General features: G+C 44.6%; 1 protein-coding gene across 3 annotated transcripts in view; it reads left to right on the top strand.

Annotated features, from left to right (window-relative positions):
* aamp (angio-associated, migratory cell protein) overlaps positions 1-12,651 on the top strand; it is a 160,982-nt gene that overhangs the window by 122,360 nt on the left and 25,971 nt on the right. Inside the window, exon 8 of one of the 3 annotated variants that reach the window (XM_060919060.1) lies at positions 12,541-12,635. The exons of the other annotated variants lie outside the window; for them this stretch is intronic. Coding sequence (XP_060775043.1) covers positions 12,541-12,635 — 95 coding nt within the window. The remainder of the gene's footprint in view (positions 1-12,540; positions 12,636-12,651) is intronic. 3 annotated transcript variants of the gene reach the window in all.

The raw sequence follows: 12,651 nt of genomic DNA, 5'->3' as shown, positions 1-12,651 counted from the left end.
GTGTGGATTAGTGAGTGAAATGTCTCGCTCAGATCTGGTATACAGCTTGATGTCATCCAAGTCTGTATCCATAGCTGCTCTTGGTGGTGATCTGGCTGAAGGGGTTCAGTCCTATGCCGAACAGCAGCATAACTTTCTTGGTATATGCTGCACTTGATGGTGACCTGTGTTATTGGCTTTAAGTTGGCCTCTTGGATTATTTTCCACAGCCTCATAGAGTTCTTTATAAAGGTTCTGAGAGTCCTGTTGATGATGTACAGTTTCAAGCATTCCAGGATTCATGTGTAGGGCATTGAGTCATAAGACTACTCCTCCGCTATGATGCCTGACAGGAGCTTCCATTTTGTGCAGAAGCAAGTTATCGGGCAGTAGTTGGATGGGACTGCTCCCTTCTGTAGGTCCTTCACGATCAGGACTGTCAGACCTTCAGTCAGCTATTCCGGGTGAGTCCCATCTGTGCTGCCAAGTGTTCATGTAGTGAGGTTAGCTTCTTTAGCCACCGAGCACTGTCATTATGTGATTTTTTTTTTTTTTTCTTTTTCCCATATTAACATCCAGTATTGTTCAGTCTCCAGCCTTGGTAGATCTGGAACCATGTTATTATTCTGCCACTGGGTGTACACCTTTTGATGGTTGAGTGGAGAACTTCCTTTTTACTCTCCTGGCTTCAGCTTTGCTTGTGTACCTCAGATGGGTAGTCAGGCCTGAGTGTCTTTGTTTGGCAGTCTCTAGGGCCTCGGTTATGGACAGCTTGCAGTATTTCTTCAGTAGCCCTTACCTTTTTTTTTTTGTGAACAACTGTTTTATTGAAATTATAATTTCACTTAACAAGGTCAAAAAGTGCAAATATCTTTAACATACCCCTCCCTCCCCCCTCGGTCTAGTGTCTTACAATCCTACGATTTGCCTTTATTCTGAACTGAGCAGGTCCCTAGCCAGAGCGGCTCTCTTCCATGAGTCCAGTGTAGAACTTTTAGCTTTGTTCACTCGTGCTGTAGACATCTCTAACATAACCACATCCTGAAAGTATTCCAGCCATTTCCTAACGTATAATTTGTGAGGGGGTAGCCAACGTTGTACTACCAGTTTTTTGGCAGCCGTCAAGCCAGCCAACCAAACCTTGCGTTGTTTCTCAGTCAGCCCCAAATGTGAATCGTCATTGAGCAAAATGAGAGTCGGCTCCAGAGGTACCGGTTTATCAATCATATTGGATAAAGTCACTGTTACCTTCCTCCAAAAGCCATAAACCTCTGGGCAGTCCCATACCATATGCTTAAATGTTCCCGGTGTGTTTAGGGAGCACAAGTCACAGTTCGGGCCGGTTAACAGCTTCATATGAAATCTCAAAAGTTGTGTCAGATAGGCCTTCTGACACAACTTGTGAATCAACTGGTGATTGGGGTTCTTGGACGCGTGCAATGTGTTCTCCCAGACATTTTTCCAGTTTATATCCTCCTCCGCAACAGCCAAGTCTCTAGACCATGCCTTGACCAGGGGTAGCTCTGTGTATGTGTTTGAAGTCGTGAATACACAACTGATATTACTGATATACACAATTGACACAATCTTATCGACGAGAGGCCTGGGTTCTGGGGAACCAGCCTGTCCTGCCGGAACATTCGCAGCTGGATATACAATGGACGTGTGGGAGAGGTGGCGTGTCATGTGCCTGGCAGTTCTTTCTGTGGAGGACATTGAGGATATTTATCTATTCGGAACCATGATCACAGGACTTTTGCTGATTGGACTAGGCATTGCCCTGGTGTATCGAGGAAGTCAGAAAACAGTGACAGCTGTTCAATGCCCCATAAAGCTGCCCGACATGATTGAAGTGGTGGGCAGAGCTGTCGGCACTTAGACTGTGGCTATTAGAACTTGAGCCACTCTGTGGATTCCATCTAGGAGAAGTTGATGGCTTTGCAGAGAGAAATGGTTTTTAGAGACCAGAATGGACAAGCGGGGTAGTCTGCCACGTCTACCCGTTTCAAGCCTAAACAAATTCCAATCTTATCTTCGGCTCTCTCAGCCAGCACTGCCTTGGTCAAGGTCGTTGCTGGAGCAACAATCTTCCCCTGAAGATCACTGCAGTTAGACTCTCTCTCTGTATTTCCTATTATTCCCAACTATTGCACCATTCCTTTTTTTGTTTGTTTGTTTTGTGTATACGCTTTTATCTGTGTTGTACTATGAAAGCTAAGTGGTACCGGAGTCAAATTCCTCGTGTGTTCGCATACCTGGCAATAAGTGTTTCTGATTCTGATACGAGTCCTCTAGTGTTCGTTGTGGATGGCCAGGCTACAATAGGATGTGTCTGCAGCTTAGAGTTAGTCTGCGCGAAGAGCCGACCGCAGTTGGAGGTACAGAAAGTGAGAAGTCGTTGGCAGATTAAAAAGAGAACACAATGTCTGAAAGCTAAGCATACCCCCTGGGTCAAATACATCTCCGAGATTGTACACTCCCTTTGAGGACCATAATGCTGATTCAAACGGCTTATTCCCTGAGATAATGTTCTTGTTCCCCCACAGTGGAGTATTCAGATGCCATTTCCAATCCCCCCCCCCCCCCCCCCCCAAACTCTTCTCAACCACCTTAAAATTTCTTATCGAGTTTGTAATAACAGGCCCAAAGTGATACATTGGTTGATGGTTAGTCCAGAAAATAAGACCCCTTCAAGTTTGTATGGAAGCACTAGTGCATCTTCTATATCTCTCCAGGCTACCTGAGAGGAGCAGTCAAGCCATGTCTTAAGCGGGCATAGCTGAAAGGTGATATCTCATAAAATTTGGGAAGGCCAGCCCACCTTCTTGCTTTGCTCGCTGTAAGGTGGAGAATTTAATTTTGGGATGTCCACAGATATGTTTTCGTAGCAGGGAGTCAACTCTCTTCCAATATCCCGCCGGAGGAGGGAGCGGAATCATCATGCTAACAAAGTTGAGGCGAGGCAGCACGTTCATTTTGATGGAGGCAATCCTTGTTTGCAGTGAAGCTGGTAATTTAGTCCATATGGCTATGTCACATTCCACCTCCTCATAATTAGGGCCCGAGCCCGAATGGGCGAAGGCCCTATTGTTCTTGTAAGAGTTCACTATTATTATTCTTCCGTCTTCTTCTTTATTTTTCTCCGCTGTTGGGCCATTTTCGGGGCGCTTGCCATGGGCGAAAACGCACGAAATTTGGCGCCAGTTCCGAGAATTGCCACCGCTACTCAGAACCAAAAGCCCAAACTTGGCCGGGGCTCAGGGCCTCTATAGCGCCCCCTAAGTCGTTGTGATTTTGGTCTCCCGCATTAAGGTGCCTGGTTGCCATGTAGTTTGTAGTGGTGGCATGCCATTTGGTACGCATATGTATCTCACTAAGCCGGACAAAAATGTAATGCCAATGCATTAGCCACGCCCAACAGGAAGTGAGGTAATTTCACTTTTGTGCGAAATGCATGGCCTCGAAGACGGCGCAACTCCTCCTAGACCGTTCATAGGAATGTCACCAAAATTGATACACATCATCTACAGACATGGCTGACAAAAGTTACTAAATACGTTTCATGTAGCATAAACCGTTCAGAAGTTATACGTCAATCAATTTTCACTTCAAAATTTTACATGCTTAAAAATTCATAACAAATCTTCTAATTGCTCAAAACTGCTCATACTTCACAGGCAAATCACTCATTGGGCTTCTGACATGTTACCCAATTTCTGTGATATTTCGCCACTGGGGGCGCTATTTTTGGGCACAAAATCCAATCTTTCCTCAAATTTGGTCAAACTTCACGGCCACCCTCTTACTACCTCCCATGTCATGTATACCACATTTTGGGAATTTTCGTCCATGGGGGGCGCTGTTTTTGGCCGACGCAATTGCTCCAAAACGGGTTTTTGGTAAATAATTCCATAATGCTTTTCCTTCACACCACTACCTTGTGATAGTGCGTTGCTGTTGTAGACACTTATTTTTCCAACTCGTAATCGCTCATGTACAGCATAGCGCCACCTACTGACATGGGAAAAACCAAAAAATTTATTCTTCAAAAATCTATATCTCATCTTCTATTTACTCAATTGTCATCAAACTTCATACGCAAACTCTTCATAGCTCACCTGACATGTACGCCAAATTTTGTGCACTTTCGCCCCTGGGGGTGCTGGTTATGGCAGAAATGATATTGCAGCTTCTGATTTGTCAAACTTGGCAAGCAAACTCTTTATAAGACACTTATTGGGGCGCTTGCCATGGTCGACTACGCACGAAATTTGGCTCCTTTTTCTTAGACTGCCACCGCTACTGAGAACCAGAAGCCCAGATCCAGGCGGGCCTCAGGGCCTCTATAGCGCCCCCTAACTCGTTGTGATTTTGGCCTCCCGCATTAAGGTGCCTGGTTGCCATGTAGTTTGTAGTAGTGGCATGCCATTTGGTACGCATATGTATCTCACTAATCCGGACAAAAATGTAATGCCAATGCATTAGCCACGCCCAACAGGAAGTGAGGTAATTTCACTTTTGTGCGAAATGCATGGCCTCGAAGACGGCGCAACTCCTCCTAGACCATTCATAGGAATGTCACCAAAATTGATACACATCATCTACAGACATGGCTGACAAAAGTTACTAAATACGTTTCATGTAGCATAAACCGTTCAGAAGTTATACGTCAATCAATTTTCAATGCAAAATTTTACATGCTTAAAAATTCATAACAAATCTTCTAATTGCTCAAAACTGCTCATACTTCACAAGCAAATCACTCATTGGGCTTCTGACATGTTACCCAATTTCTGTGATATTTCGCCACTGGGGGCGCTATTTTTGGGCAAAAAATCCAATCTTTCCTCAAATTTGGTCAAACTTCACGGCCACCCTCTTACTACCTCCCATGTCATGTATACCACATTTTGGGAATTTTCGTCCATGGGGGGCGCTGTTTTTGGCCGACGCAATTGCTCCAAAACGGGTTTTTGGTAAATAATTCCATAATGCTTTTCCTTCACACCACTACCTTGTGATAGTGCATTGCTGTTGTAGACACTTATTTCTCCAACTCATAATCGCTCATGTACAGCATAGCGCCACCTACTGACATGGGAAAAACCAAAAAATTTATTCTTCAAAAATCTATATCTCATCTTCTATTTACTCAATTGTCATCAAACTTCATACGCAAACTCTTCATAGCTCACCTGACATGTACGCCAAATTTTGTGCACTTTCGCCCCTGGGGCTGCTGGTTATGGCAGAAATGATATTGCAGCTTCTGATTTGTCAAACTTGGCAAGCAAACTCTTTACAAGACCCTTATTGGGGCGCTTGCCAGGGTCGACAACGCCCGAAATTTGGCTCCTTTTTCTTAGACTGCCACCGCTTCTGAGAACCAGAAGCCCAGATCCAGGCGGGCCTCAGGGCCTCTATAGCGCCCCCTAACGTGTTGTGATTTTTGCCTCTCGCATTAAGGTGCCTGCTTGGCATATAGTTTCTAGTTATTATTATTAGGGCCCGAGCACCGTTCAGTGCGAGACCCTATTGTTTTTTAAAGGATTATTATTATTATTATTATTATTAGGCCCCGAGCACCGTACAGTGCGAGACCCTATTGTTGCCATGTGTCCAATTCTGTGCTCTGTCGCCATTGTGGGAGTAATGTCTCTTGCCGAAGAAGCTGTGGAAGGTATTTCGCGGGGACGCATGCCCCCGCCCCCCTTGGCCGCTGGCGCGAGGGCCCGTCGAGGCCGCTTGCGGCTTTAATTTGTTCTCATAATTTGTTTTAACTATATTGTGCAGTGAAGGCTGAATCTGGATGCCCAAGTACGTGATTCTTGTATTAATGGGAATATCATAAGGCAAAACTACCGCTTTTGCGGATTCATTCAGGGGCATCAGAGTTGACTTCATCCAGTTGATCTTATAGCTGGACAACATCCTGAACTCTTCAAAAGTGGCTAGCAGCGAAGGTACTGACTTTTCGATATCTGTTAAGTAGATAAGTACGTCATCAGCGAAGGCCAATAATGGCATGCAACGAGGTTTTAATCCGAATGGGGGCAATAACCTGGTTCTCCCTCAAATGTTGGGTTAGTGGTTCTAACGAGAGAATAAATAAACTTGACGAGAGGCTGCATCCCTGTCGAGTCCCACGAAAGATTAATGGAAAAGGGGCTCGAGTGTAAACCGTTCGTGGACACCATGGCGGTAGGGTTAGCATATAAAACACGAATCATGTCGACAAACCCTCTCCCTAGGCCAAATCTCTCCAAGACCACCCACAGATACTGCCATTCGAGCATGTCAAAGGCCTTTTCAGCGTCAAGTGACAATATCGCGCATGGAGTCTTTAACGGTTGAGTTTCATGAATTGCATGTATTAGACGTTGAATATTGTCCGCTGCTAGACGCCCTTTCATGAAACCAGTCTGATCCTTATGGATTAGTTTGTCCATGTATCTCTCCAAACGTAATGCTAGCACCTTAGAGTACAGCTTCTTGTTTGAGTCAATTAATGAAATTGGTCTGTAATTGGAGCAATCAGTTTTGTCTTTTCCCTTTTTAGGGATTAGCAAAATCAAGGCGGCATTAGTGTGAGCAGGGAAAGAGCCTTTTTCAACCGCTGATCTGATCGACCCCAACAAAACTGGCCCCAGAATATCCCAGAAGTGTAGCAAGAGCTCTGGCGGTATGCTGTCTGGGCCCGGCTCCTTTAAAGATATGGGATGACCCAGATCTGTTGCTTCCTGCTCCCCTAACGTGGGCAAATCCAGATTGCTCAGAAATTGCTTACATTTCTCTGAGTCAAAATTAAGCGTTGATTTGTACAACTCCTTGTAAAAAGAGTGGAACGCGGTATTTATCTCTTTTGGGTCAGATGTAAATCTATTATTAATCGTTTTTATGGTATTGATCGATGCTCTGGATTCACTTTGCTTAAGCTTCAGCGCCAATAACCTGCTTGGTTTGCCTCCATTAAAACAATAACTCTGCCTGACTCTGTGCATGACGAATTCCGCTCGCCTCCTCAACAGATCATTGAGCTCCACCCTGACTCCCTTCAGTTCTTTTTCCACCGATTCAGCGTATCTACCCTTTAACCGCTTCTCAAGTATGTGACACTTCCTTTCTAACTCGCAGACCCTGCGGCTCCTCTATTTTTTGAGGTGCGATGCATAAGAGGATGTAAAGTCCCTAATACAACCCTTGGTGGCCATCCATATATACGAGGCATCATCTACTGTGCCTATTTTAATGGTTATGAATTCCGTAACCCTTTTCCTAAATTGTGCTACAAATACCTCATCCTGTAGAAGTGTCGTATTAAAGCGCCATCTAGGTGTTTTGTTGAATCTGTGACTAAGATGTATCGTCATCAACAGCAGGTTGTGGTCAGACAGTGTCGCCGGCAGCACCTGTATCAAATCTACGCCCGTTTTTAGACTCAAAGAGAGCAAAAAGTAGTCGATTCTGGAATGTGATTTATGGTACGCGGAAAAGCATGTATAGTCTCTAATGCTCTGGTTCTGAATGCGTCACATATCAACTAGGTTAATATTCTCTATCATGGTGTTAAAAGCAGCTGATGCTGCTGCTGGGTGTGGGAAGCAGACAAGGTGGATCTATCTAAATTGAGGTCGCACACTGCGTTCATATCCCCTCCCACAATCAGCTCATAATCTAATAAGGACAGCAGCGCCTTGGTAAGTTCAGGAAAAAAAGAGAGGATCAAAAACTGCTGGTGCATATATGGATACAAAGGCTACTTTTCTTTCCATATATGGATGTACATAAATAAGCTATGCGACCTGTTGTCCCTTCATTAATCTTTTCCACTTCTAGGGCCAAGTTCCTTTTAGTCAAGATGACTGTCCCCCTAGAGTTAGAACTTTCACAATCTGAAACTACAACTTTTATATTGCTTGTTTTGAAAGCATGATACATCCTCTGCCCTCAGGTTTGTTTCTTGAATGAATGCTACATCCACATTCTTGCGATGGAGTAAGTCTAAACATTTTACTCTTTTAACTTTTGTATTCAGACCCCGGACATTATAGCTCAATATAGATAGCTTAACCATTATCGAAATTGGTACCTATTGCTCCAGGTGTTACAATAAAAGGTCTAACCCTGATGTAAGAGTCATAACCTAGATCTCCCACCGCCACCCCCCCTCCAGACCCACCCCCCACCCCTGAACAGTGGTTCTGACGCGTGTGACTTCTGCATAACGCAGCTCGACAAGACCCCTAAACTCCTGTTTATCCCTCCCTTATAACACTCCTTCCCGTCAGGTTAACTCCCTGCAATAAAACATACACCTGCAGGAAATCCCTTATTCATCCAAAACCATGAGATAGTCCGAGTAAAGTGCAGGTGGAAACAAAATTAGGCACATAAATGTACATATTGTGACCGCCGTCATCAATTCCGGTCATAAATCAAAATAATATTTAGTAAACATAAATATCCCCTTTAAGATTATCTAACAACCATAATTAGACATTTTCATAGCTGGGGCATCCTAGAATAACAGTACGGTCAGATGGGGGGTAATCAAAAGTAATAATGTAAACATTCTGGCAAATATAATTCTCCCACCTCAACTTTGTAACAGAGTCCGGGATTGTTGCGAACCTATCACACCTTATGCAGCCACCTCTTACTGTGGCTGTGAGGTCCTCCCGACTATCACCAGTCCCCAACAAGTGCTCTCGGTGTGATCCTCACTGGCCCCGATCTCATCCATGTCGATCCGAAATGTCCGACTGCTCCATGTCATCCTCCTCCAGTCGTGACGCAATTCCTCGAGCCGATGTTGAACAGCTGACAGCGCGATGGTGGTCCCTCACCAGCCTCCTTCCTCAGGAACTGTGCAGCCTCACGCACTGAGGTGAAGGTGCGTTGTTCACTGTTGATCGTCATTCTCAGGATGGCTGGGTAGATTAGAAAAGCCTGGATGCCTCTCTCGTACAGCTCCTTCATCACCTCTCCATATGCCTTTCTCCTCTCGCTCGTGAATGCACTGTAATCCGCATAGAATTGTATTATCCTCCCGGCGTCCTGTATGGGAGCCTTTTTCTTTGCCTCACAAGCCCCTTGCAGAATGGTGTTGCGGTCCTGGTACCTGAGCACTTTGAATATCATGGTAGCCTGGCCATTGTTCTTGTTACTGCGGATCCTATGGGCGCACTCTATTTGAATCTTGACGTTGCTAAGCGAGGGGATCCATTTCGGCAACATGTCTTGTAGGAAAGCGATTGCATCCCCTCTCTGCCGGACACGATCCCCGTAATTCTCACGTTGTTCCGTCGGTCTTGGTCCTCCAGCGAGGCAACTTTTAGCTGCATCTTTTCCCGATCAGAGGTGTTGTTACTCACTTCCCTTTTCATGGCTCTCATCTCGGCTTGTACACAGTCTACTTTCGCGACCAGTCCCTTGACAGTTTTCATGTGGGCTTCCACTTTCCTCTCCAAGCTATCTACGGAGTTTTTTCATTCCGTCGAGAGCTCCCTGAACAGCCCGTGTCACCGCTGCTTCCAGGCTATCTTGTTGTCTGGCTAATGCTAGTTCAATAGCCACGCTAACGCTACTAGCAATGCTAGCATCCACGCCGCCGCCCTCCGACGGTTTGCGTTTCGCTGAAGGGGTTTTGGCTGGCAAACCGCCCGGCTTCTTGTCCCCTGACATCTCCTACAACTTTACCGATTCCGTAAATACGGCTATTAACTGTGTAGCCTAACTAAATATCAAAATTGAGGGATAGTTAGTAGGAGCTCTAGCACCCTCCGACCATTGCGTCTGCAGGTCCACGTGATCCCCAGTAGCCCTTACTTTTCTGGAATTCTGATAGCTGGTTAACTTCTCCGGGTCGCCTTGATCTTAGCCTCTAATCTTCTTTTCCATGGTGGATATTGCACCTTATGATTTGTGTCCATCCTATAGCCAAGCATTTCCAGGATCACTGTTGCTGTGATATCAGCTTGTTGATGTATGTCGGCTTGTTAGTAGGCATTGTTCCTACTGCTCATATCTTCTAGGACAGTCTTTCTAAACTAATGGGCTGCGAAATTTTTTCAAGTTTGAAGCCAAATAGTTCAGGATGTTGTAAGGTCTCAAATCCGGTAGCTGGTTTGCTGTATACTTTTCAAGTGGAATAAATGCATTTATGGGTAAACTAAGAACAAGCCTTTATTTTGTCACATGTAACCCACGTGCACAGAGCGAGTGAGGGAGAGAGCGGAATAAATACATTTGTGGGTAAATTACATGGATCTGTGATGCCTGCTGGAAGAGAAGAGCAGGGAGGATTGAGAATTGAGTGGCTGTGGTTTGTTTACACCTGATAGTAAAACTTCTGGTGTCCTAGCAACCTTCTCGAAGAAGAAGCAGCCTTTTTTGTCACATGCACACTTGAAGCACAGTGAGATTCATCCTCTGCATTTAATTCATGAGAACACACAATGCGCACACACCCAGAGCAGTGGGCAGCCATATGACAGTGGCCAGGGAGCAGTTGGGGGTTAGGTACCTTGCTCAAGGGCACTTCAGCCCAAGGCTGCCCCATGTTAACCTAACTGCATGTCTTTGAACTGTGGGAAAAACTGGAGCACCCAGAGGATACCCACGCAGACACGGGAAGAAGATGGAAACTCCACACAGAAAGGCCCCCGCCAGCGGGTGGGCTTGAACCCAGAACCTTCTTGTTGGGAGGCGACAGTGCTTACCACTACACCACCGTGCCGCCACTACACCAGAAACTCCAATTTACCTGGGCAAAAACGATACAGGATTGATCGTGTCCTGATCCCCAGATCTTTAACCCAGCCTCATACAAAATGTTGTACACCTTCAGGCTCTTCCAGGTTTTCATCTGTTTGTCGTGTATGTATGTACGTGTGTGTGTGTGTGTGTGTGCGTGTATATAATATAAAATGGTCATAGGTAAGAGGTCGGAGGTGGAACGTAGAATATCAACTTTATTTTCTAGAAGAACGACCCAAAAAGCAAATTCAATCTTCCTAGTGTCTAATTTGCACCCTAAAATCGAATAAAACTATTAAAATATACTGGTTTGCTCAAGTTCCGAAGGCTTGTTTACATCTCGCTGACGTGCACTTTTACCGCCAGGGGGCAGTCGTCATGACGTCATTCAAGGCAAACAGACTGGAAGCAGTTCTGTGTTTACTTGTGAACTGAGCACGTGTTCGGACTTTGGTCGTGAGAGATTGTGTGAAATGTCTGAAAGCGATAGCGATTTTGAAGTAGGAACTCTCCAAATTGAATATCGAGAGGTGAAACCATACATGTATGAACCTATGGCCGTCGCGAAGCCATAGTGGATATAGGTAACGATTACTTGACAGTGCGCCGGCCACATTAGCCTGCCATCTGCGGTATTTCCCAGTGTCAATATATCAGCCCTGACATCTTATCTCATCAATCTCATCTTATCTTATCTCATCTTATCTTATCTCATCATCTTATCTCATCTTATCTCATCAATGATTATTTTTCGACTGCCAAGCATTTAAATTAAAAAGGTAAAAATGTTTACCTCCAATCTTCTCCTTTTTGCTTGAGTGTTGCTGGTCCGTTTCTTCTTCGACTGCTTGATTTTGTGCTCGAATTTTGTCGGAACATCGTCAGGTTTGAGCCTTCTCTGTCTGACACTGACACCTAAACTCTCCAACTGATGGGGATTCTTCAAAAATGAATCGTCGTTGAAGTGATCGGAGCACAGAGTGGCGTGTTTACCCAGCTGCCAACCCTTTTGCTTGACGCGCACAATCCACTCGCTCCGCCTCTTCTCTTTCGGAAAAACCCAACCCACTCACTCCGCCTCTTCTCTTTTGGTAAAAGCCAACCCACTTGCTCTGCCTCTTCTCCGCTTTCATAAAAAGGTAAAAACTTCTTCCTGAACCGATCCCGTTGTTACAGCTCACTGCACATAAGGCATGGTTTTTCTTTGGAAATTCCCAAACGCACGTCTGCACTCAAGCCGAACGGCAATGCAAGTAAACGGAAATGGACTCTACTCAGGCAGTTTGTTTGTCTTGAATGACGTCATGCGCCGAGTGGTCATGAAAATCACCGAACAGAAATTCGCTGCAATCCGCGCTAACTTATTTTAATTATTACTTAACAATACTACTTTGGACCAGAAGAAAATTAAAAAACTCTCTGTAACATATAAAGTTTCAAATGTGCATAAATTGAAAACCATTGCCTATGATCTTTAAATCACTTTGTTAGCATGTCGAATACTTTTCCCTGTCATTTTTGTGTAGTTTTATTGCATTAATACCAATGTTCAAAGACATGCATATTAGGTACAATGGGGCCACTGTAATTGGCACAAGCTGTAGTCATTTCCCAGTTTATACATGTATATCTCACCATAGCAAAACTAAATAAATTAAAAATTTAAATGCTTTAACATTTCATGTGAATAGCTGCACTGGAAATATGTTCAATAGAAAAATAGTTGATATGTTGAATGCTTATTTTCCCCACTGTATGTGCAAAAGTTGTGCAATGCAGTGAGGTGTAATTCTTTTGGCTTAGGTACTTGGCTCATTCTCAGTTGAGAACAGTGAGGAGAAAAACACGATGGATGAGCAGGATTCCATCTCTGTGGAGTCTGTAGGATTTTGTAACGTGTAAGTCATGCTTCTT

The sequence above is a fragment of the Neoarius graeffei genome, chromosome 4, assembly GCF_027579695.1.
Source record: "Neoarius graeffei isolate fNeoGra1 chromosome 4, fNeoGra1.pri, whole genome shotgun sequence".
NCBI lineage: Eukaryota > Metazoa > Chordata > Actinopteri > Siluriformes > Ariidae > Neoarius > Neoarius graeffei.
The sequence above is the reverse complement of the archived record's forward strand: the minus strand, read 5'-3'. Positions and strand labels throughout refer to the sequence as shown.